The following is a 13,128-nucleotide window of genomic DNA, read 5'->3' as shown; positions in this document are numbered from 1 at the left end:
CCCCACCTACAGCCTCCTGGGGCGGGGTCTCAGAGGAGAGAGGCACGTCATGTGACTCACTCCAGCCGCAGCCCCCTCGGAAGCCGCCAGGCGGAAGTAGACGTTCAGATCTGGACTCGGCGGCGCCGACTCCACATCCGGGAGAGGAGAGGAGAGCGGAAGTGGCGTTGGTCTGGCCGGAGCCCTTGGGTGGATTTGTTAGGCGTGGAGAGGGAGTGATGTCTTCCAGGCTCGGTGCAGTACCCGCTGTGAGTTTCTCGGTTTGACCGTTATGTTTTAGGGGTAGCGCTGTCGAGCCCGCAACACGCGGTCCCTCGCTTTTGTGCCATGCTCAGAGTTGGTTTTATCAGAGCCCATCGTAGGCCCCACCCTTCTAGGTCAGATCTACCTGTCTCCCCTTTTCCCCCCAGTTACCGCTGACTGTTCCCACCTCCTTGGACTCAGTTCTTCGCTAGATTGCCATTAGTTTCTATTTCTTTTATATCCCCAGTACCTCCCATATCCGTTGTCCTCTCTTCTCGCCTCCCTTTTAGAGCCTCTATCTGGGACGGGGCTTTGAGAATGGGGGAGATGAAGGCTATGGTGTTGTCACCTGCCTTGGCTGGGTAGGAAGACAGGACGACACGCTTTCCCAAAAAAGTCTTGCTTTCTTCCGTTGGAGGTAGTTGCCCCGGGAGAGCTTCATTTCTTCTGGGCACAGGGGGATTCGTCTTTTTGTGGTCAAGGTTCAGCGGTCCCTAGCATTCACTCATGTGCTTGCGATTTGCTAGACTCCGGAACCCACATCCTTTAAGCACCAGAGGAGCACGAAGATCGTGGGAGCTAAGAAGTAAGTGAGATTTTCTGGGGTCCATTTATAATTGTGTCGCCAGCGCTGTCCAATGGAACTTTTGTGATGATGAAAATGTTCTGTATTCCCGCTGTAAAGGACCGTAGCCACGTATGGCTTTTGAGCACTTGAAATGTGGCCAGTGTGATCGAGGAACTGAATTTTAAATTGTATTTGATCTTAACTTAAATTTAAATAGCCACCTATAGTTAGTGCCTACCTTGATTGGACAGTGCGGGTCTAAACCTAATGTAGGGGAGAAGAACCTAGCTTGCAAAGAAAAGCACGAATTGTATTAAAAATGGAAGGTATGACCTAGTGTAGCCTCGCATACCCTCAGACATCAAGTATGTACTCATGAATACATTGATGAACATGGGAAGGATTGATAAAAATGCCTGGAAGAAATCCTTTTCTTTTCAGACTGCTTGGCTTTAAGACTGGTTTATTACTTTGTAGACCGAATGTGCTAACCTTTTTCATATTTGTTATTACAAAATAGATTCTTATTAACTAGATATTCACTGAAAGGGTTAATTCATTCAGATAACATTTACTAAATATCTGGTATGTGCCAGCTCTGTAGTAGGTTAGATATACAGGCAAGAAAAACGCAGAACTAATAATCTAAAAGGGAAGATAGGCAAGTACATCAACATGATACAGTGTAATTAAATATTTTTAAACAGGAATTTAATATAGCATTTAGGGAAGGGGAGTGATAGTTCAGAAGGGAAGAGTTGCCAGAGCAAATCACTTCTAAACAGACTTGAAAGTCAAGAAATAGTGCAGTTAGCCATAAGGAAAAGGTATTTTTCATAGAGAACAGAATGTGAACAGGTGAAAGCATTTAATGGAATAACAAGTGGGTAATTGCTAAGAGATATAAAGAATAATAGGCCCTCATCTATTAATCTGAATCAGAATCATTGGAGTTAGGGTATAGGAATCCTTATTTTTAACTGACTTTGTAGGAGAAAGTTTGAGAACCATTGGGGAGAAGTGAGACTAGAAGAGACTACAGGATGAAACCCTGGAGAATGTCAGCATTTAAGGATTGGGTAGAATGAAGGGAGGCTGCAAAAGAAACTGAGATGAACCAAAATAATTTTCTAATGAAATCTAAGTAGTTGCACCTAGAGTATGAACTACGGTCTTGTAAAAATTTTTGGTAGATTAGAGAGGAGTCAAAAATAGGTTAAACTTTTCTTCCTTGTGATTAGAAGCTGAGACTGAAAAGTAATGCCACAGACAACAAATTATAAAGTCACTACAATTATGATCATACTGTTTGAACTTTTTCTTGCCATAGTTATGGTAAGGGAAGTTTGAGATTAATTGGAGTTTTTGCAAGTAACCAAATACCCTCATTGGACAAGTATTGTAAAATACTTGATAATTGGTTTTGGTGAGTCCTCTAAAAATAAAAGAGGCCTAGAGGGAGGGGTTCTCTAACCACATTGACTTAATTCCCAAGATGCTAATCATGCTGATCATGTGCTTGTACTTATTCGTGAGACGGGATATGCGTCTGAGTCCTACACTGACCGTAAAGAAATTCCTATGAGGACAGTTTACTAAGAGGAGTCACATGGGACTTGACTCGTAATGGCTTGTTGATACTTTCAAGTCTTCCTGGTAGAGATTGGTCCCATTGTTTTGGAGGGTGGGTTTTGGCGCAGAGGACTGCCAATTCTTATTAAAAAAATTTTTTTTAATACTTTTATTGAGGTATCATTGAAGTACAAGATACCATACATTTACATATTACATACCCACAGTTTACATATTTAAAGTAGACAGTATGATCAACGTTGACATTTGTAAATAACCATAACACTGTCAGCACAATCAAGATAACATTTCTATTTCTCCCAGAAGTTTTTGTGTAATCCATTCCTTCCTCTGCTCCTGTTCTGGACACCACCGACCTTTTTCTGTCACCGTACAGTGGTTTGCATGTATAAATGCAAATCATATAGTATGTTTTTTATATAAATGAAATTTTATATGTTATTTTATATAAATGAAATCATATATGTTTTCTTTTTGCATGATTTCTTTCACTCAATATAATAATTTTTGACTGAAAATTAGTTTTTATTGCTGAGTAGAATTCCATTATGGATATACCATGATTTGTTTAGCTATCTACCTTGATGGGCATTTGGCTCATTTTATTTTGCGGGTATTAAAGCTGCTGTGAACATCCACATACAAGTCTCTGTGTGGAAAAATGTTTTTTCTCTCTTGATCAATGCCTACGATGGTATTTATTTACTAAGATATACCATTTTAGGTTGGTTGGGCCATATGTCAGGATTATGTTTACCTTTTTAAGAAATTACCTGTTTTCCAAATTGGTGTTATTATTTTATATACCAGCAGTATATGGGAATAAGCCTTAAATTTTGGCCAATTTTATGGGTGTAGAGTGGTGTTTCATTGTGATTTTGATTTGCATTTTCCTGATGAATAATGATGTAGAACATCTGTTCATGTGCTTATTAGCCATTCACGTATCTTCTGCAAAGTGCCTGTTCGTATCTTTTGCCCATTTAAAAAGTTGAGTTGTTTGTCTTACTATGGAATTGTAGTATTTTTAAAAATTCTGTTCCGAGTACAGTTCCTTTATCTGATAGATGTATCTTGAATATTTCCTTCCAGTCTCTGGTTTGCATTTCATTTTTTAATTGTGTCTTTTGAAGACCAAAAATTATAAATTTATCATTAAAAATGATTAAAATGTTATTATTTTTTCCCTTATCCTTCCTGCTTTTTGTTTTAAAAAAAAAATTTTTTTTTCAACGTTTATTTATTTTTGGGACAGAGAGAGACAGAGAATGAATGGGGGAGGGGCAGAGAGAGAGGGAGACACAGAATCAGAAACAGGCTCCAGGCTCTGAGCCATCAGCCCAGAGCCTGACGCGGGGCTCGAACTCATGGACCGCGAGATCATGACCTGGCTGAAGTCGGACACTTAACCGACTGCGCCACCCAGGCGCCCCATGCTTTTTGTATTCTATTGAGGAAACTTTGCCATCCCTAATTGCAAAGATTTTCTCCTTTGTTTTTTCTAGAAGTTTTCTAGGTTTTACATTTAGGTCTGTGATACATTTAGAGTTAATTTTTTGTGCATGGTGTGTCATAAGAATCAATGTTAATTTCTTTTTATTATTTATCCTGTTGTTAATACTTCCCTTTCCCTATTCAATTACATTGGCACCTTTGTCAGAAATTATTTGAATATATATATATGTGGGTCTGTTTCTGGACTCCTTATTCTGTTCCACTGATGTATGTATCTATCTTTTTGCCAATACTAAACTGTCTTGTAGGATTAGAGTAAATCTTGAAATCAGATAGGATAAGTCATCTAACTTTATTGTTCTTTTTTAAAATTTTTTTTAGCTATTCTAGGTTCTTTGTCTTTTTATATAAATTCTAGAGTCAGTTTATCAATTTCTATAAAAAGAAGCATGCTAAAGTATTGATTGGTATTATATGGAATCAGTAGACCAATTGGGGAGAGTTGCCATTTTAACAATAATGAGATTTCTGATTTATGAACATGGTATATTTTTCCGTTTATTTAGATCTTTAACTTCTCTCACCAACATGATGTAGTTTTCATTATAAAATCTTGGTTATCTTTTGTTAGATTTGTTCTTAGGTATTTTATGTGTTTTTCATGTTATTATAAATGGTACTATTTTTATAAGTTCATTTCTAGTTTGTTGTTGCTGGTATCTAAGAATACGATTGATTTTATGTGTTAACCTTGTGTCCTGACGCTTAATTCATTTTTAGTTCTAGTAGTTTTTCTATTTTTTGAGATTTTCTTTGTAAACAAACATATAATCTGCAAAAAGGGGCAGTTTTCTTTTCTCCTTTTTTGATCTTTATGCCTCCTCCTCCCCTTTTTTTTTTTTTTTTTTTTTTTTAAATTTTTTTTTTTTCAACGTTTACTTATTTTTTTTAGGACAGAGAGACAGAGCATGAACGGGGGAGGGGCAGAGAGAGAGGGAGACACAGAATCGGAAACAGGCTCCAGGCTCTGAGCCATCAGCCCAGAGCCCGACGCGGGGCTCGAACTCACGGACCGCGAGATCGTGACCTGGCTGCAGTCGGACGCTTAACCGACTGCGCCACCCAGGCGCCCCATCCTCCTCCCCTTTAAAAAGGTTAAGAGGGTGCCTAGGTGTCTCAGTCGATTAAATGTCCAGCTGGTAATTTCTGCTCACATCATGATCTCAGAGGTTCCAGATATTGAGCCCTGAGTTGGGCTCTGTGCTGATAGCAAGGAGCCTGCCTGGGATCCTCTCTCTCACTCTCTCTCTGCTCCCCCCCGCCCCCCCCCCCCAATAAACAAACTTAAAAAATAAAAAATATATATATAAAGGAAAAAACCTTATTGCAGTGGTATTCAACAGTGGAATCAACCATTCTGGGTCTAGGGGTTTCTTTTTGGGAAATTCTAATGATAAATTAAATTTCTTTAATAGATCTAGAGCTTTTTAGAGTTCCAGTTTCATATTATGTCAGGCTCGATGCAGAGCTCAACCTCACAAACCGAGATCATGACCTGAGCCAAAATCAAGAGTTGGGTGCTTAACTGACTGAACGACCCAGGTGCCCCAACAATCTGACTTTAATTGGAGTGTTGAGACCATAAACATTTATTTATTTATTTATCTATCTATTTACTTATTTTTAAAGTTTATTTATTTATTTATTTGAGCAATCTCTACACCCAATGGTTAGAACTCATGACCCGAAAATCAAGAGTTGCATGCTCTTCTGACTGAGCCAGCCAGGTGTCCTGACCATAAACATTTAAATTAATTATTGATGTGGTTAGATTTAGGTTTGTTATTTTATTATTTGTTCTCTGTACCCTATTTTTTTGTTCCTTTATACATTATTTTGTTTTTAATTTTTTTTTTAGTCTTTATTTATTTTTGAGAGAGAGAGAGACAGAGGGCAAGCAGGAGAGGAACAGAGAGAGAAGGAGACACAGAATCTGAAGCAGGCTCCAGGCTCTGAGCTGTCAGCACAGAGCCCGATGCGGGGCTTGAACTCACAAACTGTGAGATCATGACCTGAACCGAAGTCAGACGCTTAACCGACTGAGCCACCCAGGCACCCCTATACCTTATTTTGGATTATTTAAATATTTACTGTCTGATTTTAGTTTATATATTTAATTTTTGCTGTTTTCTTTCTTTTTTCTCTTTCTTTCTCTTGTGTGTAGTACTTGCTTTAGGATTTACAGTATACATACCTGTCGTTTCATAGGCTACTTAGAGTTTGCGTACTACCACGTTGCTTAAATGTAAAGGCCTTACAACCATGTAGATTCCTTAACCCAGTCTGCTGACCATTAAGTTATAGCTGTCATATGTATTACATCTACCTATGTTGAAAACCTTGCCAGATAATGTTAAAGTTTTGTTTTAAAGAGGGTTTTTGGTTTTGTTTTTTTTTAAATATGTTTACCCATTTCTTTTGTTCTTTCTTCATTCTTAAAAACCTAGATTTCTGGTATCATTTTCCTTCAGCTAGAATAATCTCCTTTAGCATTTCTCATAGAGCAGGTCTGCTGACAACAAATTTTCTTTTCTTTTTTTTTTTTTTTTTTTCATCTGAAGAAGTATGCCTAAAGGATATTTCATGGAATACAGAATTTCAGATTGAGAAATTTTTTCTCTCAAGATTTTATTTATTTTTTTATTTTTTATTTTTAAAAAATTTTTTTAACATTTATTTATTTTTGAGACAGAGAGTGGCAGAGTATGAATGGGGGAGGGTCAGAGAGAGAGGGAGACACAGAATCTGAAACAGGCTCCAGGCTCTGAGCTGTCAGCACAGAGCCCGATGCAGGGCTCGAACTCACGGACCGCGAGATCATGACCTGAGCCGAAGTCGGACACTTAACCCTGAGCCACCCTGGGGCCCCAAGATTTTAAAGATGTTACACTGTTTTCTGTTCTCTTTGGTTTCTTTTTTTTTTTTTTTTAAGTTAAAAAAAAATCTTTTTAATGTTTATTTATTTTTGGGAGAGAGAGAGCGCACTAGCAGGGGAGAGGCAGAGGGAGTGGGGGACAGAGTATCAGAAGCAGGCTTTGTGCTGACAAGCAGAGAGCCTGATGCAGGGCTTGAACTCACAAACCATGAGATCATGACCTGAGCTGAAGTTGGACACTTAACCAACTGAGCCACTCAGGCGTGCCTGTTCTCTTTGGTTTCTATTCAAAGTTTTGTGGTCATTCAAATCATTGATGTATATATATACACACACGTACATATGTATACATATGTACATATGCATATACAGAAATATAATGTTATTTTTTAAACTGCTTTCTAGATTTTTTTTTAACATTCGGTTTTGAAATTTTTCATTAAGATGTATCTGGGTGTATTTTTCTTTGAGTTTATTTTCTCGAGTGTTTGTTGAGCTCCTAGGATCTGTAAATTAATGTCTCATTAATTTTGGGTGATTTTCCACCATTATTTTTTTCAAATGTATTTTCATGCCACAGACTTTTTTCCTTTCCTTTTGGGATTATGGCTACACTTAAGTTAGACATTTTGATGTTGACCCACAGGTTGTTGGGGCTCTGCTGAGTGTTTTTCAGTCTTTTTTCTCTTTGTTCTTCAGATCGGTTAATTTCTATTGATCTGTCTTCAAGTTCACAGGCTCTTTCCTTTTTCATCTCCATTCTGTTATTGAGCCCATTCTGTTTTTATTTCAAATATTGTATTTTTAGTTCTAAAATTTCAGTTCTTTTTTTTTTTTTTTTTTTTTTTTTTTTTTTGGTTTCTGTTTTCTGCTGATAATTCCTATCTTTTCCTTCACTTCAAGTGTGTTTTCCTTTATTTCATGAAACATAGGTATAATAGCATCTTTAAATCTTTGGTAGTTCTAACTTCTGGATCATCTTGGGGTGACATTTGTTTGTTATCTGTTCCTTTCAGAATTATTCACATTTTACTGGTTCTTTGTGTATTGCATAATTTTGGAATTTATTCCTAATATTGTGAATGTTATTTGTATAGACTTTGGGTCCTTTTAGAATCTTCTGGGAGATCATTGCTGTTTTGTTCTATTTAAAAAAATTTTTTTAATGTTTATTTTTGAGAGAGAGACAGAATACTAGCAGGGGAGGGGCAAAGAGAAAAGGAGACAGAATCCAAAGCAGGCTACAGGCTCTGAGCTATCAGCACAGAACCCGATGCAGGGCTCAAACTTATGAACTGTGAGATCATGACCTGAGCTGAAGTCGGACACCCAATTAACTGAGTCACCCAGTTGCCCCATCATTGCTGTTTTTATTTTAGCAAGTAACCTGTTTACTGTTCAGACCATAAGTTCTGTCTTGTCTTCTGAGGGTGTCGGCTCAATCTTAGTTCCATTATTAAAAAAAAATTTTTTTTTTTAATGTTTAATTTTGAGGGAGGGGAGGGGCAGAGAGAGAGACACACACAAGAATATGAAGCAGGCTCCAGGCTCTGAGCTGTCGGCACAGAGCCTGATGCAGGGCTCAAACTTAAGAACCGTGAAATCATGACCTAAGCCGAAGTTGGACGCTCAACCAACTGAGCCACCCAGGTGCCCCTTAGTTCCACTCTTCTAAGTCTTTGCTATGATAGTTGAAGTCTGTTTTGAATAGTTTAGTGGTTTGTTGGAGACTTTTTCAGGTGTTTCAGGTCTTGTTTCATTTCTCCAAGCTTTTGCTACATTGGATTGGGTCTGTCTTTCACTAGTAGCTCAGGGGTTAGTCTGAGGCTTGTGCAATTTGTTAAAATCTTATTTCACCTTTTGAAGCCTTTGCTAAACTGGCTTGGGTATGCTCCACACATACATGGCTCAGATTAACCTGTGATTTGTATGAATTCAGACAGAATTATGCAATTACCTTCTTTGCATGTCTCTTCTTCACAGCTCTCTCACACCTTCTGGTCTATAGAGACCCCTTTTCCTGGTTTCTCTGGTCAGAAAGATAGAGTTTTTGTTGGAATGTAGGCTGCCCATGCTACTCTACAAATGGGCCCACCCTTATTGCAGAGCCACATGTGAGGGAAAACAAAAAAAAAGAAGGGGGGGGGAACACATCCCATGGGAGTCACTTCTCCCAGTTTTGACTTCTCTCCACAATCCACCTGCTTTGTTTTCTTTTCAGAATCTAGGATTTTTAGTTGTAATAAGCAGGAAGGATGGGCTGTAGAGGGCTTATGCACCATGGCTGAATCAAGACTTCGCTGTATTAAATTTGTAATTTTGGATCTCATGTGCAGAGAAGTGAAAATCATTCTTCCCTGCTTAGAGTATACTGACATCATCAGTCCCTATTATTTTTTGTTTTACCTGTTTCCATTTCCATCTCCTTCCAGAGACAACCATGTTAGCAAGTGTGACATTTGTCTTTAAATATTTATGAATCTTTGTAAAACAGCTAGTGCTGTTTACACGTATATTTGTTTTTAATTTACCAAATTGACATTAGTCTTGTTCTGTTTCTTCTGTCATTCAGCAGTATGCTTTTTGGTTATGTTCATGTCTCTATGTGTAGAAATGGTTTATTGCTTCTAACAACTACATAGTATTCCATAGTAGACATGTATCACATTTTACTTACATATTTCTTAAGAATGGTCACCTAGGGGCACCTGGGTGGCTTAGTAGGTTAAGCGGCCAACTCTTGATTTCGGCTGAGGTCATGATCTCACAGTTCACGAGATTGAGCGCCACATCGGTCTCTGTGCTGATGGCGCGCCTGCTTGGGATTCTTTCTCTCCCCCTCTCTCTCAGGACCGCTTTTGTGCCTATGTGCACACTCTCTCTTTCGAAATAAATAAGTAAACATTTAAAGTATTAGATTGAATCTGCCAATTTACGTCTATTACAAAACCTTAGTTCAAGTACTTATCATCTCTTATCTATTCTATTACAATAAACTGCTACCTCTTCTCCCTTTATTCACTTTTCCTCCATGGGTCATCTAATGTATAGCATCCAGAGTGATCTTTCTGAACCATAAACCTAACACATGCCTCACACAGATCTTTAGCTGGAGAAGGATGTCTCAGAGGTTCTTGGACCACACTTTTGAGAACTGCTGCTCCTCTGTGCATTCTGAGCCTCCTAGAAGATAACTTTGTAATTACTCAGTCATGTTTGTTAACTACACAGTGACTGGTCTTAAATTTGGGAATTTGGATCCAGCTGTGTATCAGACTTGTCTGGCCAGCTTACCTCAGACAAGACAGCACCCTTCCTTTAACTGTGGGAACTAAGAATCATATTGCCTAAATAAGACAGGACAGCCCTGACACCAGGTTTAGGGAGGAGGCTAAGGGAGAGGGAAGATGGAGCAGACTAGAGCCCTACAAACTGTTTTTTTCCTTCTTTATTCTCATGGGTACTGTTTAGTTACTGTCCCTCTCTCAGAGAAATAGAGGTGCCTGGTTACAGATCCATGGGATCTTCTGAAGGGTCGTAGAACAACCTATTACTTTGACTACTTTCTTTTCTTGGATCAATCTAGGAAAGAATGCCTACTTGGACTGCAGAATGAGCACCAATGTGTACTGCTTTCTCTTATCACAATAAAGTATAATAATAATTTTATATGTTGCCTTTGGTCAACCATTGTAATTGTTAGATTACAACCTAATCCTGTTTTTATTATCAGGCTTCTTAGGTTTTGCATCGGTTACCAACTTCTTATGATATAAAATAATTAATAGGAACTTTACTCTTGTGGTATATATATTTGTGTCATATTAATAGCAGGACCCAGTGCTCCATAAAGGATAATAGTTTCCAGTACACTATTCCTCACGATGACTCCTTAAGCGGCTCGTCGTCTGCTTCTTCATGTGAGCCAGTGAGTGATTTTCCAGCATCCTTCCGAAAGTCTACCTACTGGATGAAGATGAGAAGGGTCAAGGCAGCTGCTGCTTCGCGTGTTGAAGGTACCAGTATCTCTGCTTTATTTCAAAGACAGAGCATTCTCTAGGTAGCTGTTGTAAATGGTTCTTAAAGTATTAAGCATCACATATGTTTCTCACATCTGTGTTAGGCTGTCACACACTGTTAAGCTTTGTGAACTGTCCTTTTATTTTATTTTTTTAGTTTTTTTTTTTTTTTTTTTTTTTTTAATTTACATCCAAATTAGTTAGTATATAGTGCAACACTGATTTCAGGAGTAGATTCCTTAGTGCCCCTTATCCATGTAGCCCATCCCCCCTCCCACCACCACCCCTCCAGTAACCCTCAGTTTGTTCTCCATATTTATGAGTCTCTTCTGTTTTGTCCCCCTCCCTGTTTTTATATTATTTTTGTTTCCCTTCCCTTATGTTCATCTGTTTTGTCTCTTAAAGTCCTCATATGAGTGAAGTCATATGATTTTTGTCTTTCTTTGACTAATTTCACTTAGCATAACACCCTCCAGTTCCATCCACATAGTTGCAAATGGCAAGATTTCATTCTTTTTGATTGCCGAGTAAAACTCCATTGTATATATAAACCACATCTTCTTTATCCATTCATCCATCGATGGACATTTGGGCTCTTTCCACACTTTGCCTATTGTTGATAGTGTTGCTATAAACATGGGGGTGCACGTGTCCCTTCGAAACAGCACACCTGTATCCCTTGGATAAATGCCTAGTAGTGCAATTGCTGGGTCGTAGGGTAGTTCTATTTTTAGTTTTTTGAGGAACCTCCATACTGTTTTCCAGAGTGGCTGCACCAGCTTGCATTCCCAACTGTCCTTTTATTTTAGAGTGAAATTCTTAACTCCTCTAGGTTGTACGGGTATCAGCCTTTCCTCTTCAAATGATTTGAACTTCTTTCCCATTATACCAATTTCATCCTCTGTTGACGTTTAGAGGCCTTTATTATTCATGGGGAACAATTGATCAGTTGGGATGGAGAACAGTAAAAAAATGAAATGGGGAGGTCGAATGAGTTAGTGACGTTTTACCAACTTCCCTAAAACTGTCACAGACACTTCTGTGGGGCTTGTGTTTGCTGATGATCTCTCCTGTGATGACCTTGTGAGTGGTTTTTGTTTTTTCCTTTTTTTTTTTGGTGAGTGATATTTTGAAGGCTGGCCAGTATGTTCACTTGTAAGCCATACTGAGGGTTTTGTTTGTTTGTTTTTGTGTGGTATTTCAGGGTCAGGTGGAGTATCAACCAAAGGAAAAAGGAAACCCAGGCAGGAAGAAGATGAAGACTATCGAGAATTTCCTCAGAAGAAGCATAAGCTTTATGGTGAGGGAGTAACTTTGCTAATTCTTTTCCCTTGGGTACCTTGGCTTTATTCTTCAGGGGTCAAAGGGAGAGAGACCTGAGGTTTTGGCCCTTGGAGCACTGCTGAACCCTTTGATTTTTTGGCGAGGAATGGCTTTCATCCTACCTGACTTTTTTGTTTTTTTCCTGTCATAACTTTTTTTTTTTTTTCACATTTACTCATTTTTGAGAGACAGAGAGAGACAGAGCACAAATGGGGGAGGGGCAGAGAGAGAAGGAGACACAGAATCCGAAGCAGGCTCCAGGCTCCGAGCTATCAGCACAGAGCCCAATGTGGGGCTCGAACCCACGAACTGCGAGATCATGACCTGAGCTGAAGTCGGATGCTTAACTGGCTGAGCCACCCAGGCGCGCCTATTATTTTTATTTTATTTTTTTAAAATATGGAATGCTTATATGTGCTGCCGAAGCGAGCACTTTTTTTTAAATTTTTTTTTTTTTTTACATTTATTCATTTTTGAGAGAGAGAGAGAGATAGAGCACAAATGGGGGAGGGGCAGAGAGAGAGGGACCCTGTCATAACTTAAGGGAGACGGTTGGTTGAGGGAGTGGGACATAGGGTGTTGAGAAGAGATGGGAGGAAATTTTGATAGTAACAGATTGGATAGCAAAGGTGATATGTTGGGCTTCAAGTTTCTGTCTTGTGTCAGGGAGGAAGCAACGGCCTAAAACTCAACCTAATCCTAAATCCCAGGCTCGTCGTATTCGGAAGGAACCACCAGCTTACGCGGCAGGTATGTTTTCTGTTGGAAGCTTTGGGGTATCAAGGTCTTGCACTCTGTTTTTTTTTTGTTGTTGTTGGTCAAGGAGTGATGTTATAAAGAGTTTCTTTAAGGAGGCAGTTATTAAGGGTATGGGTTTGGAGGCCAGTCAGACCCGCCTTTAAGTTTTGGCTCTTAACTCATTTTCTGGTCTGCCTTCATCTAGTTAACTTCTGCAGGCTTCAGTTACCTTGTCTCTAAATAGGGATAATGAA

The 13,128-nt window shown here is 38.8% G+C and overlaps 1 protein-coding gene across 3 annotated transcripts in view; it reads left to right on the top strand.

Moving 5' to 3' along the window:
* Nucleotides 1–107: 107 nt before the first annotated feature.
* Nucleotides 108–13,128, top strand: part of ZNF512 (zinc finger protein 512) — a 33,989-nt gene continuing 20,968 nt past the window's right edge. Inside the window, exons 1-5 of one of the 3 annotated variants that reach the window (XM_045447335.1) lie at nt 108–248; nt 771–829; nt 10,626–10,810; nt 12,018–12,113; nt 12,803–12,886. In XM_045447335.1, the coding sequence (XP_045303291.1) occupies nt 219–248; nt 771–829; nt 10,626–10,810; nt 12,018–12,113; nt 12,803–12,886 (454 nt within the window). In that variant the 5' untranslated portion in view covers nt 108–218. The remainder of the gene's footprint in view (nt 249–770; nt 830–10,625; nt 10,811–12,017; nt 12,114–12,802; nt 12,887–13,128) is intronic. The other 2 variants (XM_045447336.1, XM_045447337.1) reach the window with 2 other exon arrangements.

Source organism: Leopardus geoffroyi, chromosome A3 (genome assembly GCF_018350155.1).
Source record: "Leopardus geoffroyi isolate Oge1 chromosome A3, O.geoffroyi_Oge1_pat1.0, whole genome shotgun sequence".
NCBI lineage: Eukaryota > Metazoa > Chordata > Mammalia > Carnivora > Felidae > Leopardus > Leopardus geoffroyi.
Note: the sequence above shows the minus strand (reverse complement) of the source record. Positions and strands in the feature narration are given on the sequence as shown.